Below are 25,150 nucleotides of genomic sequence, written 5' to 3'. Positions count from 1 at the left end.
GTACTTGAGGAATCACACAGCATTGATTTTATTTTTATCTCATACTTCAGAAATAGGTGCTAGAAAGACTGACAAGCTGGAATAACCAATGACGACAGGTCAGAAAAAGCCTTACTATGACCAAAGGATCAGAAAAGCAGAATTTTGTTAAAGTAGAGAACTTTTAGAAAATAACCAGAGTCAGGAAGATCTCAAATGAAGAAAAAAGGGGAAAAAAGAGATGCTAATAGATGACAAAGATGTCAAAATTATCTAATGATTTTTAAAGCAACCATCATGAATATGCCTCAGCAAACAATTAGGAACATACTGGGACAAATGAAAAGTAGTTTCAGCCAACAAATAGAAAGTTTCAGCCAAAGAAATGTAAGAAGCAGTTTATGGTGCAGACATGGCCAAATTTGAGAACTGCATACAAAACCAGTCTGGAAAATGGCACAGAAATAGCATTAAGAAACCCTGATCACAAAGATGCGTATGTCTTAAGGAGGCAGACCCGAAGTTCCTGAGAAACATGCATTTTTCCAAGAAGCACAAAAGAAAGACCTGAAGAAGATGTAAGCAAACAACAAGACCACAAATGCACATGCTGAAGCTGGCAAGGCCTTCATAAAGTTCAAGGAGGTTAATTCTGGGGTCCCAAAAGCTGTCACCTACAAGCTTAATCAACTTGCCTATTTCACCCACCCCAAGGCTGGGAAAAATATTCTTGCATGCATTGCCAGGGATCTGTTTCAGCTCTGGCCTAGACTACCAGTGGTGCTCAGGCTCCCACAAAAACCTCATAGTAAAGGCCAGTTTAAGAACAAAAATACCAGTGAGACTTTAGGGTATTAACTACATGGAGCTGGAGTCCTCCTCCTGTGTTGTTTGTACAAATAAACCTAAGGCAAGATCACCTAACCTCCTCAGGAAATAATGATAAAAAGAATCAAATAGAAATTTTAGAACTAAAAAATATATGATTAAAGTTTAAAGAGAAAAAGAAAGTTGGCTCAGTGATTGAACCCAGTGGCAGAGGAAAGTAGTAGCAACTGGATGATAAAACATTAGAATCTACCCAGTCTGAACAGCAGAGACAGGCTGGAGGTGTGGCTCAGTGCTGTCCTGAGTGCTGGCCTAGCATGTGCAACCTGGATGTGATCCCCAGCACCACAAAAAAATAAAGAATAAGTAAACAAAGATCCTAAACTTCAAAGACAAAATAGACTGGGGGAGGGAAGACAGGGAACAGTGTCTCAGGGACTTTGGGAATTATAACATGCTTTTATGTGATGTGTCATGAGGCTTGGAAGAATAGGAGAAAGAATGACTCAAAAATTTCTCTGAAATAATGGCTGGAAACTTCTAAATTTTAGCAAAAAGAATTGGACACCTACAGATTGAAGGAGCTAAGTCAACCTCAAACAGGATGAACCCAGATAAATCTACACCAGACAAACCTTTATATGGTCCAATCCTGAAAGTGAAAGACAAAGAAAAAATCCTTGAAAGCCTACTGTAAAAAATCTTTCAGAATGAAAAAGAAATCAAGTCCTTGTCACATAAAGGGAAAACTAAACATTTTTTAATAGCAGTTCTACCATAAAAGAATAGCTACAGGAAAGTTATCTAATGGAAATGAAATGATGAAAGAAAGATATCTTAGAACACTGTAATGAAAGATAGGACACAGTAAACAAAAATATAGACAAGCGTAATAGACTTTTTTCTTCGTTTGAGTCTTATAAATTACATTTGATGGTTGAAGCAAAAATTATAATGCTGTCCAATTGGTTACAGTATAGATGGGAATATTATAAATCATAGAGGTCAAAGGATGCAAAGGATCCTTTGTAAGATTTCTATATTTCATTTGATTTGGTAAAATGATACCGGTAAACTTTTTAGTAAAGTATGTATCTAGGGCAGTAGCTACCAGGAGCTACTACTCTAGAAGTTATCCAAAGTTATACACTGAAAAACAAAAGATAAATCAGCTTGGAACTCTAATAAATATTTGACCCACAAGAAAACAGGGAAAAGAAAGAAAGAAAGTGGCCTAAATGTATCTCTAATTAAATGTGATGTAAATGATCTAAATCTACTAATCAAAAACAGATTGAGAGAGGATTAAATAACAAGACTCAGCTAAGGTATCTATAAGAAACTTACTTCAAATACAAAAGTACAGATAGGTTAAAAATAAAATGATGGAAAAGATGTACAAATATTGATCAAAAGAAAGAAAGCAGGAGCTGGAGCTGTGACTCAGTGGCAGAGCACTTACCTAGCTTGTGTGAGGCACTGGGTTCCATCCTAGTACCACATAAAAATAAATAAATAAAACAATCTTTAAAAAAAAAGGAGCAACTATATTACTATCAGAAAAAGTATTATATATTTTTTTCCAAAGAAAAAGCATATTTTAGAGGAAAAGGAAAATTACCAGAGACTGAGTAGGATGCTGCATAATGATAAGCCAGTTCACCAGGAAGACATAAAAATCCTAAATGTATGTACCAGACACTAACTATAAGATCTAGAAAGCAAAACCTGATAGAATTGAGAGAAATAGACAACCACAATTATGGTGGGCAACTTCACTCTTTTAGGTGCCTCCATAGAACATGTACAAAAGTAGACCACACCCTGGGCCATAAAATAAACCTCAGTATTTAAAAGTATTGAAGTCAGAGAAAGTGTATTCTCCAATCACAATGGAATTAAAAAAGAAATCAATAACAGATACCTGAAAAGTCTACAAATGCTCGGAAACTAAATACACTTCTGATCTATAGTCAAAGAGAAGGTCTCAGAGAAAATAGAAAAACACTTTGAACTGAATGAAAGTGAAAATACATCATGTAAGGCTTGCATAGTCCAAAAATTAATCAGGATAGTTCACCATTTAATAGGGTAAAAGGAGAAAAACCAAGTGGTCATAGCAGTTGATTGAGGTGAGATCCAGTGGGTTCAGGGTGGTGTGGCCATAGATGAGTAATTGATACAGAAAAAGCATTTGATAAATTCAACACCCATACATTTTAAAACTCTCTCAAAAATTAAAATCAAGGAGGACTTCCTGAACTTGTTACAAAGCACACACACACACACAAAATCTAGAACTAATGTTCTACTTATTTAAGGCTGTATAATTTGCCCATTTAAATCAGGAACAAGGCAGGGGTGTCTGCTCTTACTGTTATTCAGCATGTTGATGAAAACTTGAACTAGTGCAGTAATGAAAAAAAAAGGAAACGAAAGGCTTAGAAAGGGAAAAACAAAACTATACTTGTGGATGATGTGATTGTCTCAGAAGAAAATCTCAAGGAACTCACAAGGAAAAAAAACTCCTAGAACTAATAAGGCAGTTCAATAAGGCTGCAGGATACAAGATACATGGGTAAAAATCAATTGTATTTCTGTATGCTAGCAGTGAAAACATAGACATCAAAACACCATTTATAGTTGAACAAAAATGTAATTAAATATTTAGACCTAAATCTGAAAGTGATATTTATAGGTTATATATGCTGGAAACTACAAAACACTGATGAAGGAAGTAAAAGAAGAGCTAAGTACATACACTGTAGTGTGCTCATTGTTTAGAATACTCAACCTTATAGAGCTGCCACTTCTTAACAAACTGATAGAAAGATTTAACATTATTCTGTCAAAATCTCAGTAATGTATTTTGTAGATGTAGGCACTATTATAACAAAATGTCTGGAAAGGCAGAAGGATTAGAATAACTAAAACAACCTATAAAAAGAAGAATTAAATGAGATGAGTAATTCTATATAAGTTTTACATAGCTATAGTCACCAGTACTATGTGATATCGGTGAAGAGATAGACATATATCGATGGAACAGAGTAAATAGCCCAGAAATCCATTCATAGATACACACAAATAATTTTAACAAAGGTACAAAAGCAATTCAGTGGAAGAGCGTAGCCTTTTTAATAAATGGTGCTCTAACAATTAGATGTCCATTTGCAAACCACCCCCCCAAAAAAAGGAAAGCCTCAAGCCAATTCTCTCAGCTTATACAAAAACTAACTCAAAATGGATCATGAAGTTCAATGTAAACTTCAGGGCAACCTGTCTTATCTTGGGAGAGTTTGTTTTTGTTTTTGTTTTTTTCCCCAACTTGAATAAGTACTACCCTTTTACACTCAAAAAACAAAACAAAAGACATTAAACTATCTTTTAGGGAGGAGAAATAGAAAATCTTTGGGACCTGGACCTAGGTAAACATTTTACCAAAAGAACGATTCACAAAAGGAAAACTTGAATAAATTGGCCTTCAAAATTTTGTGCTCTGTGAAAGACTGTGTAGATAAAAGACAAATCTACAGACGGGGAGAAAACGTTTGAGAGTCACATATCCAACTAATGAGCAGTGTGTAGAATATAAAAATCCTCAGCTGGGTGTGGTGCACATGCCTGTAATCCTCCTACTCCAGAAGCTGAGGTGGGAGCATCACTTGAGCCTAGCAGTTCAGGGCCAACCTAGGCAACGTAATGAAACCCCATCTCAAAGTAAAATAAACTCTTAAAAAAGCAATAGTGAAAACCAAACAATCCAACTAGAAAGGAGCAAGAGACGTAGGCAGACATTTCTCTTTTTTTGTTTGTTCTTTTTGGTTATACCTGATAGTAGAATGTATTTTGACATATCATACATAGATGGAGTATAACTTCCCATTCTTGTGGTTGTACATGATGTGCAGTTACACTGGTCTTGTATTCATATATGAATGTGGGAAAGTTATATCCAATTCAATCTACTGTATTTCCCATTCCCATTCCCCTGTCCAATCCAGTGAACTTCCACTTCTCCCTCCCCCAACTCCCTACCTATTGTGAGTCAGTATCTGCATATCAGAGAGAACATTTGGCCTTTGGTTTTTTGGGATTGGCTTATTTCACTCAGCATGATAGTCTTCCAGTTATGGCAAATGCCATAATTTCATTCTTCTTTATGGCTGAATAATATTCCACTGGGTATATATATATCACATTTTCTTTATCCATTCATCTGTTGAAGTGCACCTAGGTTGGTTCCATAGCTTAGCTGTTGTGAATTGAGGTGCTATGAGCATTGATGTGGCTGTATCTCTGTAGTATGCTGATTTTAAGTCCTTTGGGTATATGCCAAGGAGTGGGATAACTGGGTTAAATGGTGATTCCTTTCCAAGTTTTCTGAGGAATCTACATACTGCTTTCCAGAGTGGTCCCACCAACAGCGGGCAAGTGTACCTTTTCCCCACATTCTCACCAATGTTTATTGTTACTTGTATTCTTGATAATTGCCATTCATGGGCAGACATTTAATCAAAGAACATATACAATTGGAGATAAGCACTTGAAAGATATTCAGCATCACTATTAAAGAAAATGCAAATTAAAACTTCAGTGAGGGCTGGATGTGTAACTTAGTGATGGTGCACTTGTCTAACACAGGTGAGGCCCTAAGTTTGATCCCCAGCATTGGAAAAAAAAAAAAGAAGGAAAAAAATTCAGTAAGATAACACTACATGTCTATCAAAACAAGTTTATATTTAAAAAACAAAAAGCACCAAATGCTACTGAGGTTGTGGAGAAACTAGATCACTCATACACCACTAGTGGGAATGTAAAATATACATCCACTCTGGAAAACAATTTGAAAGTGTCTTGAAATACTAAACATGCAGCTGCCATATGACCTAGCATTTGCAACCCTGGGCGCTCATTCTAGAGTAATGAAGACTTAGGTTTACACAAAACCCTTACATGGATGTTCATAGCAGTTTTAATTATAAAAACCCCAAACTAGGAACAACCTAGAGATATTGAGTTTGAAGAACATTTCAGTGACTAAATGATTGGATAGAGGGTGACACATCCACACCATGAAATAACATTACTCAACATAAAATGAAAAACTATTGATATATGCAACAACCTGGATGACTCTCCAAAGAACTAAACTCACTAAAGTCATTTCCCCAACATTACATACTGTATGATTCCATCTAAATAATTTTCTTCAAATGATAAAATTAGAGATATGGAGAACTGATTAGTCACTGCCAGGTTTAAGGAGGGTGTTAAGTGGGAGGGATGTGGATGAGTTATAAAAAGACAACATGAGAGATTCTTGTGGCAATAGGATTGATTTGTATACTTTGTTAGAAATTTGTTTTTAGGGGGCAGGGAAGGAAAGACAGTGGAATGAGACAGACATCATTACCCTATGTACATGTATGATTACATGAATGGTGTGAATCTCCATCATGTACAATCATAGAAATGAAAAGTTGTAACCTGTTTGTGTACCATGAATCAAAATGCAGTCTGTAAAAATAAAAATTAAAAACAAAAAAATAATTTTTTTAAAAAAATTTGGTTTTAACACAATGTACTATAGTTTTCTAAGTCCTCACCTTTGGGGATAATTAGATAGAGTTCACACAAAATCTCTGTATTACTTCATATATCCATGTATGAACCTACATTTACCTCAAAATAAAAATGTAGTCAAAAAATAAACATTCAGATTTAATTAAATGAAATCTTTGAAATAACCATTTAAAATTTTAAAATATAAAATTTCAGAATGAAGAAGCATCAACACAACCACAATAAAATATTAATGTGGAAATATAAAATGGTTATAAAGATCAAATTATATATTTGTGAATTTGTAAAGAGTACAGAATTTATTTTTCAAATTATTTTTGTTAGGTATCACTGTTTCACTAGTCTCTATGTCACATTTCTGCACAAAGCAAGTATTTATACAGCCAGGTCCCTTCATGCCAGAAGATAAGTGTTTATCATATGCCTAACAAATAAGAGAGTTAATCTTCTTGTCAGATTTTAAGCACAGTTAAGTACATCAGTAAGTTAAAGGACATTTTTATGACAATATGTTCTTACTCATTAGCACATTTTTCTATATCCCCTGTATTAAAGCATTTTAGCAGGCTTACAGTGAAGTTGAAGCTACTGTTTTAAGTCAATCCCTGTCACCATGTTAAAAGGGGAACAGGGGACGTGTAAACCCCATGTATGTATTATCTCAGAATCCTTTTTTAAAAATTAAGTCATTTAAAGATAATGGTGTTAGATAGTATTCTAATTAACAAACCCTCTGATTATGTGTTCATTTTAGAATTTTAAGGATATGTGATTTTTCCAATTGAGGTTTAAATCTAAATGGCACATTGATATGGTTTAGACCTGGACCTGTTTCATTTTGACATTATGCTGTAGTAAATATTTTTAATCAAGATTCAGTTACTGCAGTACAAGTATAAACCATGAAGTTTAATTTCCGTGTAAGAGATTAGCTTATTTGCAGTATAAGACAACACCATTGTTTTGGCATTAAATTTGTTGTTGCTGGAAATGGGTTTACAATTATTCTATATAGACTCACTGTTTACTATTAATCAGCTTAATGATTTCATTCATGAGGGGTCTGTCAAAGGGAAGAAGGAGCCAAATGGTATTAGAGAGACATGCAGACTGGTTTCCACAGTAGAGAATTTTCTGATCCAAAATATCAATAGTATTGAGCTTGAAAAGTACTAAGTTAGAATAATAAAATACAATTAAATATAAGGAAGTAAAATAGCATATATAAGAATTCTTTTTGTTTACTGAGCAATAGGAGGAATAATGCTATGATTTTGATATTAAAAATGTTTCATTTCAGTGATGACCTAAGGGTAGGAGAAAGCCTGAGTCATCCTATTGTAGAGTGACATCCCTGTAGGCTGACTATGACTTCTGAATCGAAAAATGGGTACCCTGGACTGTTTAAGTATCTGCACTGGTGATATTGATACCTAGATCCAAGTTCATTTTCTTTCTGGCCCCTACTGTTAACCTTCTCCTTTCCAATTTAGGCACCCACCAGCAGTATTGACTTGTTTATATTTTCTTTTTTAACTATAGCCTCCTTGGTGTGCCAGCTGTTTTAGCTCTTACCTAAATGAGTGCCACCTATCTTGAAATAGGATCTTAACTCTAAAATGGCACCCAAGATAATACTTTCAGGCTACCTTCTAAGAGCATAAAAACAAAACGATACCCTAGTCTGCCTTGATATAAAGGTAAGAATTTCTTAGCACTATACACACACACACATACACACACACATACACATACAGAAAAAAGAAAGGAGGAGGATCATATGTTACAGTAATATATGTGTGTGTGTGCACACACATTTAATGATTTATTATATACACACAGACATGGAAAACTTGTCCCCTTGTGAAAATTCTTTTTGCAAACTACTATAGTTTCAAGTATTAGGTGTAAGTATATTTATTTCCAAATTATAGGTTATAATTTTCAAGTTACATGTTATAATAATGGAGTTCATTGCTCCTGTGAAATGGATTTGAATCAGATCTATACAACTTGGGATGACTCCAAACATGCTATTATCATTTATCTTTTTGATTATTCACCAAGGAAATGAACCTATAAATGTAATAGTAAATGTACCTCATAGAGTTCATCTCCTAATTATCAGCAAAATAAAAAAGCCAATTTCAACCAGAATTTTCTTGTTTATATCATATTCCTATAGGACAGGAAACTGGAATTCATTATTTACATTTTCAGTACCTGTTACTGATTTTTTTAAACATAGTATTTGGATGTTATACATGCTTAACAATAATAAGGCATTCATTTATTTGTAGGGTACTTTTCAATATTTTTTTCATATGTATTATCCCAGTTTTCACAAGGAACACAAACCCAGATGTTGCAGTTTCACATCCATTCCCCTTTTTATTATGCCACATAGTAGAAAATAACAGTAATGAAGATTATTTAATACTTCCTGAGTAGCTTTCATTAAAATGACCACTTTTGCATAGGATTCCATGGGCAAATGAATCTGGGAGAAACAGAATTCTGCCCCTCTTCTAGAGAACTGGAATTCACAATAATATATTAATTTCTGAGAGCCTTCTGTTGAGAAACTTAAAGCTTAGAGTGGTAAAGTGCCACTAAGTACAATCACTGGTACAAAAAAAAAAAAAAAAATTGGGAGCATGAAGGTTCCTCAAAAAATTAAAACTACCATATAATTTGACAAGCCCTTTACTGGATATGAATACAAAGGAAATGAAGTCAGTATATTGAAGACAATCTTCACTCTAATGTTTATTGTTCACTATTCACAGTAACTAAGATAACGGAAGCAGCCTAAGTGTCCATCATCTAATGAATAGATAAAGAAAATGTGGTACATATACACAGTGTAAATACTATTTAGTCATTAAAAAGCTTGAAGTCCTACCATTTGCAACAACATGGATGGAACTAGAGATCATTATGTTAAGTGAAGTAAGCCAGACATGATCTTACTCATCTGGAATATGAGAAAGTTGATCTCATAAAAGTTGAGAATAGAATGGTGGTAGTAAACAGAGGCTGAGGAGAGTAGTAATGATGGGAACAGGGGGAGAAGTTACATTTAGATATGAGTAAGAAGTTCTTGTGTGCTATTACACATTAGAGTAACTAGAGATAACACTAATGTACTGTATAGTTAAGAAAATCAGAAATGATTTTGAATGTTTTCCCCATAAAGATATGATAAATGTTTGAGGAGATAGATATGTTTAACCTGATTTAAATGTTATATAGTGTAAAGATTATCAAAACATCACATGGTACTCCATAAATATGTATAATTTTTACATTTTATTTATCAGTTAAAGTAATTTAAATTTTAAAAACTCAAGTAGCTTTAAAGTTCATTGTAATAGAAATTTAAAATGAATAAATAAAAATAAATTATTGAAAAGTCAGGGCTGGACATTGCTGGCTTAGCTGCTCAAACATCCTGAAAAGCGATGGCTGAAAATATAGCCTGCTAACCCTAAGACAGATGGCACTAACCTGCCAAGCTACCTAAACTGACAGGATAGATGAATTTCTTTGTCTGGAGAGAACACATGACTTAATGAGACATTACTAACTAGAAGACTAATTTCAAGGTTCCTTGCTTGTGCTTGTGTTCTGTACTAGCACTTGGAAATCTTCAAACTTAATATGCATTGAGAGGTCGTCTTGCCTGTTTGGGGCTTTGTTGTAGGGGGTGAAGTAGGTATTTTTAGATAGCTGGGATGTGATTATAAATTGAAGGCTTTATTGTCCCCCTAACCCTGTTCTTATTGTCAAAGGCATACAGGACCTCACACCAGAAATCTGACCTGGTTTTATCAGGCTTCCACCATCCCTTGAGGATAATTTACTACTTTCTTCCACATATGCATCAGCTTCCCATCCTCTAAACTGGCCCCCACCCTTGGGAACTTTTTAGATAATCCAAACACTAACTTTTGAAAGGTGGATCACTTTCTATACTTCTAAACCAAGATAGCTGACATGCATATTGTATACTTATTTTTCACATATACCTATATTGTGTATTCATATGTAAGCATGCAATTACATAGATTGCCAGCTATGAGCACTTTCCCACATGTAGATGACATAAGCATTAAATTTCATCTAAAATTTTTTGTTTCCTCCTCAAAGCCTAATTTTCTTCCTTTTTAATATACCTCAATTCATAGTATACCCTTCTGTCTTAATCCCTTAAATCAAAAATGGAGTCATAAGCACCTTGCCATTTTTATCCTATCATTTACTGAGTCCTGTATATTTCTTCAAAGTAGATACTAAATTTGATCCTTGCTTTCAATTTATGTGACCACCATCTTAGTTCATCAAGCTTTGTTTCTTACTTGATATTTGTTCTAGACTCCTCATTGGTCTCCATATTGCTAGTCTTGTCCCCTTACAGTTCATCCTCCAAACTATCCTGTTTCTGTCCCTCACCTGCTTTTTATCTTTTCAGAATTCCTTAGTACTTTTAAGGCCACCTCTAAAGTCAGCTCACATGCCAGCCTGTCCCCACCTTCTAACAGAATTAAACTTAAAAATCTCAATTTTTCCTCTTCTCAGTTTTCCTAATAAGTGAGTAGTAGCTTGCTTATCCTGTAGGTCTTCACTCATAGGGCTTTCCTTCTCAGAATGGTCATGCTTCTTTACTTCTCTAAGCAAATGGAGGTTTTCTTGCTGTGTTCCAATTTTAGATTGGCATATATCCTGTTCTGTCACACCCTTTTAATAGTGCACATATTTACCTGAATAAATACACATATTTATCTGATTACCCCAGTGCCTGGTTTAAATAAAAAACTGGGCAAATGTTTACTGAATGGAAGAACTCAGTTACTAAGGAATTAAACATATCTTTACGTTATCTGTGACAGAAAATAGGAACAGAAAATTCTTAAATACTATAATCCCCAGTCCTTTTGAATCTTAATTCCATATTCTTCCCCCCCACCCCTTTATTCCTCTGCTAAGATTTTTTGGGGGAGGTGGAGGTTGCTGTGGATTGAACCTTGGGCCTTGCATGTGCTAATAACACACACTGTACCACTTAGCTACCTCTCTGCCCCGTGCTAAAGTTGATCAAAATTTGTTTAGGCCACCTCCTTTTCTTTTCTAATAAGTAGTCAGCAGTGATGTTAATTTTTGTAAAAGGAAGGAAGAAGGTAGAAACATAAATAATAACAAATTGTTTATACTTCCAAAAATAATCCTAGAAATTCAAAAGAATTTCCAGCTAGGTTTTTGAAGGACGTGGAATGTATGTGCTTTTTATGCTCAGTTTAAGCTATGACATAAATGAAAATTCCTTTGTCTTGTATTAATGATAATTGATCCTAATAAAGGAAGGATAAATGTGATAAAAAGATTATTAGATTCTAATCCTGCTTCTGCTATAATTGTAAGTGATCTCAGGCATTTTACTTCTTTTTCTGCAGTTCAGTCATTTATTAAATGAGAGTTATTATAGTTCAGTATGTTTGTGGCCCTCTTTCAGTGAAACACAAGGAAACTATATGAAATAAACAAAAACAAAACAGCTATACATTGGAATTGGGGATACTGTGGAGAATAAGGGAGAAAGAAGGAAGAGCTTCTCCTTCTGCTGGGCTATCCCTCCTCCCTACCTTATCCCCAAAGGGTAGTCCCAGTAAAATCAGTTTGAAATATGATTTGAAAGCCATTGTATTGAACAGGGTGCTGTGGTACACGCCTATAATCCCAGTAGCTTGGGAGACAGAGGCAGGAGGATGGCAAGTTCAAAGCCAGCCTCAGAATGGCAAGGTGCTAAGCATAGCACTTAGTGAGACCAAATAAAATACAAAATAGGGCTCGGGATTGGCCCAGTGGTTGAGTTCCCCTGAGTTCAATCCACGGTACCCAAATTTAAAAAAAAAAAAAAGAATGAATGAATGAATGAATGAATGAAAGCCATTGTATTGAATGGTGAAAGATTTCTCTTCCTCTGAAGCTAAAGCAAGTAGAATCGGAACATTTTAAAGTCATAGAACTTGAAGTACTCCAAGCTCCCTAATAATAATTCTTTGCTGGTCTTCACAGACTTTCCATTCTTTACATAATATTTACGTCTTTTCACAATATACCTTTTTTGTTAGGGCTCACTGTACACATGATGTTTTGGTAGTTCACTTCTTTAATGCTTAGTTTTACTTAATCAAGACATTTGACTTGACTAAAAAGCATTGATCAATTTTATCTCCTTTACTGTGCATTGTTTTAGGGGCATATTCATTTTTAGCACCTGTACCCTTTTTTATGTTGCTCCCATATGTTGTATCACCCAAACATTCATGATGAGAACTGACATACATTGAGTACTTACTGCATTTCAAGCACTGTTTTCAGTACTTTACATTAATCCAACAGTTCTATGAAGTAGCACTCTTAGCATCCTCATTTTATAGAAAAGTGAAGTAGTAGGTACCAAGCAATTCAAAAGAAGTGACACTGGAGTTGACTCTGGAGAACCTTTTCCAGAGCCCCACCCTTAGCCATTCTGCTGATTTTATAGGCATAATTTCATTCCACAACCACAGATTTTCCTGAAAGAAAAATTACTTTCCAGTACTTACATACCTAATTTGAATTTATTTTACAAAATAATTAAAAGGTATGTAAAACACTTAGTATGGTGACTAACTCCTAATAAATACCTGGTAAATAGTGGTTAGTTTTAGTTTAGGTAAATGGACACCTTTAATTTATTTTAGCAGTTGAGAAAAATTAAACAGCATTTCAGTTGCATCATGTTTCCTGATTTAAAAACTAAAAAGTAACTTATTTTATAAGGTACCTTCTCTCAATCATGTGTTTAAAATATTTAAATAAAATTGTCCAAGGTAATTTTCTGACTTGTGATTTTGAAGTCTTACCTAACAGATGTTGTAATTTTTATCTTGCCACCAGATGGCAGCATGTTGCATAAAGGAAATAAGTGGAACTTAAAATTTATTTTCTGTGTATTTCCTTAAAAACTGGTTAAACCTTATTAAAAATAGTGTTGTGTTTCCCTTTCCTCTGTTTTCTTTAGTCAGTACTGAAAGCCCACTCAACAAGCCTTATGTGGTGTACAGTGAAATATACCTCAGCCCTGTCCTACATTATTCCTCTATTAGTTAATGCAGAAAGTTTCTTTTTCCTTTTTTTTTTTTTTTTTGTGGGGGGGGGTACTTGTATTGAACCCAGTGGTGCTTAACCAGTGAGATACATCCCCAGCCCCTTTTCATTTTTCATTTTGAGACAGGTCTCACTAAGTTGCCGAGGCTGGCCTCGAACTTGCGATCCTTTTGCCTCAGTCTCCTAAATTGCTAAAATTACAGATATGTGCCTCTTCACCCAACTTTTTCCTCTATCTTGAACTGAGATTTGAGCCATTGTGCCTGGATTCTCCCCTCTAACTGATTTTAGTTCACCAACAGGAAGAACTACATTCCTTAGTACCTAACAAAGTTCTGAATATGTGGTAACAACTTAATAGGTACCCTTCAGTAAGTATCATTGAGACCTAAGACACACATCAATAGGTGCATTAGCTAGCTGTATATTTGAATTATAGCACATTTAGAGTTTTGTGGTTATATTTGTTTAGATTAACGTCCCTAAAAATTTGCCTCAAGTTTAGGTATCATCAGTATCATTCAGATAACTGTGGCCAAGAGTCGAAAGATTAGTGTCTGAAGTAGAAGGCAAGAAAATTAATGACTAATGAAGAGAATGATGGTAAAGGACTGTCTGGCAATTAATCAAAGTGTGGTGAAGGAGTAGTAAAATGAAGAGAGAGGCAGACCTCAGATCCTGAGATGGCACACTCACAGCCTGGGAAGCAAGATAATCTCTAACTTCAGTTGGCTACAAGAAAATCTTTTTATACTTCATAATTGTGGCTCTGCCTAGACATTACCTATTTCATGGTGCTAATAATGTAGTAGTCATTTAACATCATTTTCTTGGCAAATTTTTTTGCTGTACTAAAACCTGTTTGTTTTGCCTATTGCTTGCTCTTTAGTAAAGTCTTAAAAGAACTTTCCCCCTACACATGTGTGCATAAGGAAAAAGAAACCAGCATTTTATGGAAGCCCACTCTGCTCTGTGGATACTTCCTTGCTGAAGATAATTGAGTTTAACAAAGGTCTTTTAAGTACCCACTTTAATTTTGAGCATTATGCTAGAGATTCAAAAATACATTATGCTAAATATCTACAGATAAAGTGATTTTAAGGGAACAGCCCAGCCATTCAAATTAAACTAATTGTGTGAAGAAAGTTAGTACTGCCCTAAATTATTTTGCCAATCAATACTTAAAATGTACTATATATGTCCATAAAGAATACATTGGTCTAAGGATGGATTAAAAACATCTGTGCTTTGAAAAATATGAGGATTGATACTGAATAGAGTAAAATGATCATTTTTTAATACCAGCCATTTTATCATTATATAGATGTATATTTTTCACCTTTACTGAAATGTTTTACAATGGGTAGATTTTATCTGAATTAACCAAGGCTGTTATTCTAGAAGTTTTTGTTTTATCTGTAATAAGCCTTAATATAGTATTTGATTACTGCTCATTGTGTTTGGAAACGGCGATTTCAGTCCATAGCCACACACTTTAAAAACAGGTGTACTAAAATCTACATTTATCATGTTGAGCTTCACACTCTTAAGGACTCACTAAAATTAGTCATTAATCAGTTAATACATTAAATGTTAACTTTTTGTCATATAGTATATAAAGCAGTCCATTTGTATGGTATTCTCTGTGATACACCCAAGAGTGTAAAAAATATTTTAGTGTCTTTAATGTATAATCAGAGAGTTGAATGACAGAATAAATGTAGCTTCCAAAGACTATTCTATTGATAACAGAAATTATTGTGAAAAAAATATAATCATTTGTTATAGTTCAGTTTAAAGAAATTAATACATCTTAAGTCCATGTGGTACAATTTTGCTTTAAAAGTGTTTAATAAAGTATTAAATGCTACTTAGTCAATAAAATTATTAGTGACTTAGGAAATTTTATATGGCATAACTTTCTTAAGCCAGTATTTTAAGTGATTCATCAACAGATGGGCAAAAGGCAGTTTATTTACATAAATTGGCATCTCATGACTTTTGTAATATTAAATTGCTTATTTATTCAACATTATAACTCATTTATGGGACCTTGTAGTTCTGTTTAGTGACACAGTGAAATGTACATATGTAGATACCCCTCTAAGGAATTCCAATCCTGTGAATTTATGTATTTGTTGACTTCAGTATTTAGTTAGACCACTTTCTAAAGGCAGCACAGTAATTGACGTGTTCTTGGAAATAAAGTTAAATTTTTCCTTATTTATAGGAAGAACTTCAATTTTGAAGAATGTGAATCAATTCATAGTTGGCTGAAAGCCAATTTCTCCTTCACTTTAACTCCAGCACACACATGAAAAGCGTACCACGTCCTCAGTGCCTTGTGAATCTGCAGTGATTAATTCTTCTCATTATTTTCCTGCAAATTCTCATGACCCTCTGTGATGATTCGATCTGCCACATAGAGTTTATGCATATTCATATCTCTGTGCTCCTGCCGCAGTCTTCCGAGTCTCCTTCACTGACTGGTGTGTGCTTGGTGCAGTAATTGAGCTGCAGTAGATTGATTACTCTGGGGAGCTGTAAAGCCTTTAAAGGTGAAAACATATCAGTCCTGTTAATTAGAAAACAAAAGCTCTGATCCCAAGTTCAGCAGTTAAATGTTTCCAGTGTAGAAAAGATGAAACATAGGATTTGTTCCTCTCCATGAACTTTGTTTACTTTTAAAATTTTGAATTAGGTTCATGACAGTGGTACAGGAAAATGACTTTGTTTTATGAATTTTCATGTAATGCTAATTGAAGAAGACCTTATTTATAATATTGATTAGTACTATTGTCTGTTGTGTCTCAAATCTTATATTTTAGAATCTATCAAAATTTGTATGTATCTTTTGTAGCATTGGTAATATTTGAATAAAATACCTTAATTTTTACATAAATATAGAGTGCTTATGGATAAATTTGATTTCATGGACTTAATTTGTTCTGCAGTATTCTAATTTTCTGTCAGTTTAGTACACTACATGGGAAAAGGGCAAAACTGTATTCAACATGGTATAGGATTTTGACTGCCTTATCTCTCTTTATCATAAGTATCCTGATTCTTTCTCTCCTAAACTATATATTAAGTAATATACGGCCAAAAGGGCCCTATGTGGAACAGTATCCTCCAAAAGTAAGCTAGTTTCAACAGGAGAATTATGCAGGTTACCTGCATAGTTGACATACGTTGTTCTCATGTGCACTCTTTGCAAATTATGATATTCTCCCTGCCACCCATGGTCATGGTTTTTTCTTTTGAGATCTAATTCATACATCATAAAATTAACACTTTTAAAGTGTGGGTTTTAGTTTACTCCCAAAATCGTGCTATCTACCACAATCTAATTCTAGAACATTTTCATCACCCCAAAAAGAAACCACATACTCATTACCAGTCACTCTCCACTTCTCCCACTTCCTAGCCCCTGGTAACCAATAATCTGCTTTCAGACTGTGTAGATTTGCCTGTTTTTGGATGTTTCACATAAATAGAGTTGTATTATATGTGGCATTTTGTCTGCCTTCTTTCACTTTTCATGTTTTCAAGATTCATCCACCTTGTAACATGAATCATTACTTCTTTCCCTTTTATGGCCAGTACTGTTCCATTATATCAGTAGCCTGCATTTTTGTTTTTATTCATTGATGGAGGCAGATTTGCCTACACCCTTGCTCTGCTCTTGATCTTAAGAGACCAACTTTCATTCTTCACCATTGAGTGTATTAGCTGTCGGTTTTCTTGGGTGGTGTTGATTGGGTGGAGGAAGTTCCCTACTATTCCTAATTTGTTGAATGTTTTTATCATGAAAGGTTGTTGGATTTTGTCAGATGCTTTTTCTGCATGTATTGAGATGATCCATGTGATTTTTTTTTTTTTTTTTTTGTCCTTTATTTTCTCAGTTGATTTTCATGAATCTAATGTTGTGGTATTCTCTAGATTTTTTATATAATGTTATTTTACTTTTGTGATTTTTAATAATATGAACCAATATCTTTATATTTCAGGCATTTATTAATACAGCAAAAGAAATTTATGAAAAAATCCAAGAAGGCGTCTTTGACATTAATAATGAGGTACATATATATAAATATTGCTGGTTAAAATTAATTTAGAATTTTTTGACTTTTACTTAGTATTTGGATTCATGGTTTTATAATTGTTCTGTTTTGTTTTGTTTTTAAATATTTTTTAGTTGTCAATGGATATTTATTTATTTTTAATTTATATGTGGTGCTGAGAATCGAACCCAGTGCTTCACACATGCTAGGCAAGCGTTCTACCACTGAGCCACAACCCCAACCCAACCCTTATATTCGTTTTAATTCCTAAAATGAATCAATGATAAATAGCTAGCATCTAAATGAATACCTGGTATATGTAGTACAATAGTTCAGTGTTTATGTTCTACTAGAGAGAACATCACTTTATCTATGTAAATGGATTAAAGTAAGTGGCCCTATCCACTTATTGCAAGCAATGCAAAATAATATAAATCCCCCAAACAGCAAAGAAAATCCAGTTTTATCCACATGTCCATATGGTGTCATCTGCTTTGGGGAATAATATTCTGGTGTGTAAATGCATGTACTGTGCTCCTAATGTAAGATGCTCTCTCTTTTCTGGTATAAAAGAAGGAAATTATTTTCAATTTGGAAATTACAGTATAGTAGAGTATGTTTTCAGAAGACTAAATTAATATATATGTGACAATTATCAGTGGGGTTTTTTTGTAATTTATAAAATTTTGAGCCCATTTTGATCAATGTGATTAGGATGAAACTTAAAGCTTTGAAGCATGTAATTCAGAACATTCACTGATAATCATTTTGACTTAAATCTGCACCCTGTGCTTATTCTTACTTATTTTTAAGTGTTCATGTGAATAGGGCATGTTATTTACATTTACATAAATATTTATGCCTGTCTATACTAAGACTTCTGGCTTCCAAGAGGAAAATCCCAGTTCTTCCCCCAGTTGCAGTTAGAAAAGCATTTTAGGAAGCCATTTCATATGTGTCTCTTGGTCTGTACATGAATGATACAATTTATTATTTGCCTCAGTAGCCTCTGCTAAAACAGCAGTTTGCCTAAGGTTTCTGAAAAGGACTTGATTTCTCTTTCCTTTTTATTGGGAATAATAGAGTTTCTAAATCTTATCTTCTAAACCTGTATGGCAGTACTTCTTGAGCTAATTTAAAGGTGACACCATTCACAGACTAATGCCCTATAAATTGAACAGTAATTGGGCCTCTATTTAAAAGGGCATGTTCATTGTTTCTGTCTGATTTCATATAGTAGCTGACTGCTTTACTGTGCCTTATGCAGCTTTGATTGTAATGTGCTGTCAGAAGCCAACAGGCCGTGCTATTTATTTGGCCTAACGCCAAGTCTGACTCCTTGATTCCTCAAGAAGTTGCTACCAGCCCAGAGGGGGCAAAACCAATGAGCCATAGGGCATGCTTTTTATTAAAGAGGAGTCAAAAGAGCGAAAAGAAACCACATCAGCTGCTGTCAATACTGAGCTAGTGCCAGAAACCCCAAGGCTACTACTGTTGCAGAACAACTGCCAAGCACTATAAATCTGAGATTTACTGTGACGTAAAGTTTCCTTAAGAGCTTAATTTCTGAAGCTACTGTATTACTTTTCTCAGAGTGTTGTATTTTTAGGTAAAATCCACTTGAGGGAGTGAGGGTTAAGACATAAGTGTGAGTTTGATGAATGAAAGAACTACTCTGTGTGTGGGTTCTTGGCAACCTGCCATGTCTTTGGGGATCATAGAAATTATTGATGACACAGAACACTCATATGCCCTTAGCCTGTACAGCTGATTCAACATGGAACAGAAATGCTGTCTAGAGAAAAGATTTTACGTCGTGTTAGAACAGCAGGGGCTTTGGATATTTTTGTTTTTTAAAGATTCCTTGCAATAATTATTTTAAACAATTTCTCCATTATGAGAATTCCCTGAAAAGCAGCATTATCTGATTTCTGTATACCCAGCACCTAGTATGATAATTATTTTCATAAATATTTTCCCAGTGTTATCTTTTTTTAAAAAATTGGAACATCTCCTGAGAGATACTATTTTAGTTGTTGCTAAAACCTGCTTTTTTTTTTTTTTTTTTTTTTTTTTTTTTTTTTTTTGGGTGCTGGGGATCGAACCCAGGGCCTTGTGCTTATGAGGCAAGCACTCTACCAACTGAGCTATCTCCCCAGCCCCTAAAATCTGCTTTTTCAGAGTTGTTTGGTAAATGGTATCATTAAGAGTTAAACGAATTTTTAAAAAGCTAAAACTCTACTGTCTGATTGGATCTGCTTGCATTTATTATTCTGTTCTCTTTTATTTCAGGCAAATGGCATTAAAATTGGCCCTCAGCATGCTGCTACTAACGCAACACACGCAGGCAATCAGGGAGGACAGCAGGCCGGGGGAGGCTGCTGTTGAGTCTGTTTTTACTGTCTAGCTGCCCAAATGGGGCTACTCACTCTTTTCACCCTCTCTCCTCCTGCTCAGCTGAGACATGAAACTATTTGAAATGGCTTTGTGTCACAGAAGACTTTAATCCTTCAAATTCTTGTATAACTTTGAATAAATGGTTCATGTTCACTTAAAAAGACAGATTTTGGAGATTGTATTCATATCTATTTGCATTTGATTTCTAGGTCAATTGATGTGATTATTTTTGTTAAATGTTGTCTTGTGCCCTTAACTACAAACTGAATTGTATTAAACACTACAAAGTCATCTTGAGTATTTTAAATTGGTTTGTGTAGTTAGGTTTCCCAACACCTGTGGTTACCTAATGTTTAATATTATAGAACTGTCCTCAGAAAGTTTGTCAATTTTCAAGACTATAAGGAAAAACAGAAGGACTCTTTTAATTCTGTATTTATCATTTACTTTCTGTATATATAGTTTAATAACTTGCTTGGGTGTAATTTGCCAAGCTTGAATTCTTTAATGCATTTGCATAAATTCTATACTGTTTAGAGCTTAAAGCTACAGAAGCATTGTTAGGAATTGCTTGGACACTGAATTTTAAACTTTTTGACATTGTTAACAAGCATGTTCATCTTTTCTTGTCACTAGTCCAAGAAAAATATGCTTAATGTATATTACTAAAGGCTATGTATGTGTTAACCTGTTTTAATGCCAAAAGTTTGCTATTTGTCCACAATTTCCTTAAGACCTCTTCAGAAAAGGATTTGTTTGCCTTAATGAATACTGTTGGTTAAAAACACAATATAATGAGTGGAAAGGGCAGAAGCACGAAATCCCTACATCTGACTCCAAGAAGAATGAGTATCCACATTTAGATGGCACATTATGAGGACTTTAATCTTTCCTTAAACACAATAATGTTTTCTTTTTCTTTTATTCACATGATTTCTAAGTATATTTTTCATGCAGGACAGTTTTTCAACCTTGATGTACAGTGACTGTGTAAAATTTTTCTTTCAGTGGCAACCTGTAATCTTTAAAATATGGTAAGCATCTTGTCTGTTTTGAAGGGGATATGACAATAAATCTACCAGATGGAAAATCCTGTTAAAAGTAGAAAAGCTTTAGTAATTTACTCAGTGTGGTGGTTTTATCCTTTTTTTCTTTTTCTCCCTTGGTCTATAATGAAATTGTTATAGCAGTGCAAAATAAAATCCTATGTATAAAAGTGTTCCTTTTTTTTATTATGACCACATCTTTTTTTTTTTTTTTTTTTTTTAGTGTATTTTTTTGGTCCATTTGGTACATGTATTTAAGCATGTTTTTAAAAAGGGTCAGACTGTTTACCACCCTATTTAAAAATTTTACTGCAGTGTGATAATACTCTCTCACTCTATTGAAATCTTTGTTGATGATGTAAGCTAGTACTTTACTCAATTAGCATGAAAGAATATTTATGCCTGTAAAAAGGCACAAAGAGATTGTAAGTGTGCAAGTCACAACCATTTTCAATTTACTCACTGACTTCCACTTCTGCAGGTCTTTCCTGAAGATTCAGCAACACTGTGTCAAAACTTTGACATTGCTCTTGTGGGAAATCACCAACACTTTCATAGTTTTGTTTTATCACACTCCTGGAGGGCTGAAAGCAGGGTGAGATGAAATCTTGTTTCATGAGTATTTTTGTTATGAACTTTTTTCCCCCTCAACGTGGTCATAACAAAGTCACTGAACTCACTAATCACTCTTTAGTGATAAATAGAAAATGTTAAGAAAAGGCCATGTTCTGCTCCATACCAAAAAAACAGTGAATATTAACTTTTCCAGGAGGTTTGCTTTGTTTTGTTTTACTGTCTCCCTAATTCTTTTCTAAGCCAAGTGTAATAAGAGAAATTAATTGTTAAACAACAACAAACCAGCACATGTGTTTGAATGCCTTAAGAAAAGATGAAGCCCTCAAATACAACTCCTGTCACAGCAACCATATGTGCCGTGGTCTGGGACAGTGGGGACAACTAATAGACTGCTTTCTATATAGCTTATTACTGCTTTCTCTACAGAGCTCATCTTCTACTAAGGATATGTTGTGAATCCTATATGTTAATTGACAAAGAAATGTTACTGTCTTATTTCCATTTCTTCCTCATTTTATGGGATGGGGAGGTAGTTCAGTCGGTAGAGTGCTTGCTTTGCAAGCACAAGGCCCTGGGTTCGATCCCCAGCACCTCAAAAAAAAAAAAAAAAATCTTCAAAATAATCTTCCTCATTTTATTACCCCAGTCACAAATAATGTACCTGCAATTGGTACCTGCAATTTTATTTTTCATACTATAATTGGCTTTTTAATTGATCAGTGATCAATTTTATAGCATATATGGACATACAGCTAGAAAATCAGTCACAGAAAAATTAAATATAACTTAATATCTTACTGTGTAACATTTCAAAATTACAATCTTCATAAAGACATTGTTACCATGTGTCTTCTAAATTTAAGCTGAATGGAGAGCCATTTTTTGAAAGAACGGCATATAATTTGATACATAATTTGAGACATGTGGGAACTGAACTGAATCTTTCATAGTTAAGTTTGTTTTTAAAAATAGTCTAAGATAGCCTGTTAGTGCATGCCTGTAATCCCAGCTACTCAGCAGGCTGAGGCAGGAGGATCACAAGTTCAGGACCAGCCTGGGCAATTTAGTGAGACCCTGTCTTATAATAAAAAATAAAATGATCTAGAAATGTAGCTTCTTGGTAGAGTGCTTTCCTAGCATACATGAGACCCTGGGTTCAGTCCCCAATACCACAAATAAAATAGCCTGTTAATAGGAAAACAGTTCCTGTTTATCTGCTAAGGGTCAAAGGGTAAGGAGATAAAAGGTATCAAAATGTGTCTGATCACTCAAAAAAATGATTTATTTCTGGCTGTGGAACTCAGTTATTCCCTCATAGTGAAGCTGTGTCAGTTTACTTCTGAGGTTAACAGTGTGGAATTCAATATATATATTTAAATATATATATTTAAAATATATATATACATATGTGTGTGTGTGTGTGTGTGTATATATATATATAGAGAGAGAGAGCCCTGTTTCCTAATAAAGAATTGGCTATACAGATAAAGTAACATCTGTGTTTCTTAGAATTTAGATGTGCTTCGGTTTTCAAATTAATGTACAGCCCAGCCCTATATTAGATCATCTAATATGCCATTGGTTGAAATGATGATAGGAAACTTTAAAGTGCCAGTGTATGTATTAATATTAATCAGGCTTGTTTATTTATTCTTAGAGTGCTAAGGAGCAAACCATGGGCCTTGAGCATACTAAGTGTGCACTGTCAATGATCTACATCCTAGCCCTGAGCCAATTTGTTTTACAAAATCACAAGACTTGCTCTTAAATATTGCAGGACAAAGGATCAAAAATATGATAGGAAAATGGAAAAAATAAGCAGACATGCACAAAAGAGATAAAATGTCCCTAAAATGGATTTTTAAAATTCAAACAAAATGTGAACTCATGGATTTAAATTGTCTTCAGTATACTAACCTTTTTACTCTACATGTATCCCATAGCAGTATATTCTACATGTTAGATATACACAATATAATTGGTTTTTTTTTTAGAAATTCAAACATAATTAAGAAAAATGCAGATTTAAACTGAGATGTCATTCCTCACCTGTGAGACTGGATGAAATGTAAAAGTGTGACATTGCTACATTCTGTTGGCGAGGCACCCTTGTGTGTTGTTGGAAGTGCAAATTGGAACTACCCTTCAGAAAGGGAATTCGGCAGTATTTAATGAAATTACATGTACACTGACTGCTGACCCAGCAATTCTAGGACTCTACCCTGATGACATTACACAGTGTGAAGCTCACTTGCACAAAGATACTCTTTGGCAGCATTAGTTGTAATTGTAAAATATTGAAAATTGTCTAGAAGTCTGAACATAGGAGATTGGACAAACAAGATATATCCACACAACGAAGTTATGCACACTGTTAAAAAAAAAAAAAAAAAAAAAGTTTTAGGACACCAGGTATGGTGGTGCATGCCTATAATCCCAGCAGCTTAGAAGGCTGAGGCAGGAGGATCATGAGTTCAAAGCCAGCCTCAGCAACTTAGCAAGGCACTAAGCAACTCAGTGAGACCCTGTCTCTAAATAAAATACAAAAAAAGGTCTGGGGATGTGGCACAGTGGTTAAGTGCCCCTGAGTTCAAAACTGGGTACCAAAAAAAAAAAAAAAAAAAAAAAAGGAGGAAGATCTCTATGAACTGATGTCTTGATTTCCAGGATATATTATTGTTAAGTGAGAAAAGCCAGGTGCAAGATCATTTACAGTTTACCATCCTTCATAAGACAGTTTAAGCAAATAAACATGTAGATACTCCATCTGTGCAAAAAAACCAATAAGCCAGAAGCTACAGAGAGAGGATAGGTACAGTGGAAAGAAAAAATTGGGAATGGGGTAGTTGGGATAAGGGGAGGTGACACCAAACTATGACCATTTTTTCCATACCCCCGAATGAAATGAAAATTAATCTTGATGTGCAGGAACTCAAAATGAAATTCAAAGTAACTCATGAATCTATATTACAAATAAGGAATATTACCACACTGAAGAGGGTAGGGAAGAAAACCAACATGCATAACTCTGGAAAAATGGTATAACTACTATATGATATAAGCCTGAAGACAAAATGAACTAAACACAAATAGTTGTACTCTGGTAAAAGGTCATACATTAACAGATCTAAAACTGCCTTCAGTGTATACCAAGATTGAGCAAAAATGTTATGAAGAAGAATTGCAAATAAGAAATGTTTGAATCAGGCATGGTGTTACACATTTGTAATCCCAGTGACTTGGGAATCTGGGACTGGAGAATCAAATTTAAGGCCAGCCTCAGCAACTTAACAAGACCCTGACTAAAAATAAAAAATTAAAAGGGCTTGGGGTATAGCTCAGTGGGTTCAATCCCCAGCACTACCAAAAAAAAAAAAAAAAAAAAAAAAAAAAAAAAAAAAGTTGGGAAAGGCTAGAATGAATTCCTGTGATGTCAGATTGGAACTGGAGATACCAGAGGTTTGGGGGGTTTATTATATGTACAGATGCATGGAGTTGAGTATACATACATGTTTTTCCCAA

At 34.4% G+C, this 25,150-nt stretch overlaps 1 protein-coding gene and 1 non-coding gene across 2 annotated transcripts in view; one reads left to right on the top strand and one right to left on the bottom strand.

Annotated features, from left to right (window-relative positions):
* The window catches only part of Rab2a (RAB2A, member RAS oncogene family), a 79,207-nt gene extending 57,982 nt beyond the window's left edge, over window positions 1-21,225 (top strand). The window contains exons 7-8 of the mRNA XM_047550675.1: window positions 17,556-17,624; window positions 19,902-21,225. Of these exons, the coding sequence (XP_047406631.1) occupies window positions 17,556-17,624; window positions 19,902-19,997 (165 nt within the window). The 3' untranslated portion in view covers window positions 19,998-21,225. The remainder of the gene's footprint in view (window positions 1-17,555; window positions 17,625-19,901) is intronic.
* Window positions 19,693-19,776, bottom strand: Trnam-cau (transfer RNA methionine (anticodon CAU)). The gene has a single exon. It is a non-coding gene; the product is annotated as a tRNA-Met (tRNA).
* Window positions 21,226-25,150: the final 3,925 nt, after the last annotated feature.

The sequence above is a fragment of the Sciurus carolinensis genome, chromosome 1 (genome assembly GCF_902686445.1).
Source record: "Sciurus carolinensis chromosome 1, mSciCar1.2, whole genome shotgun sequence".
Lineage (NCBI taxonomy): Eukaryota > Metazoa > Chordata > Mammalia > Rodentia > Sciuridae > Sciurus > Sciurus carolinensis.
The sequence above is the reverse complement of the archived record's forward strand: the minus strand, read 5'-3'. Positions and strand labels throughout refer to the sequence as shown.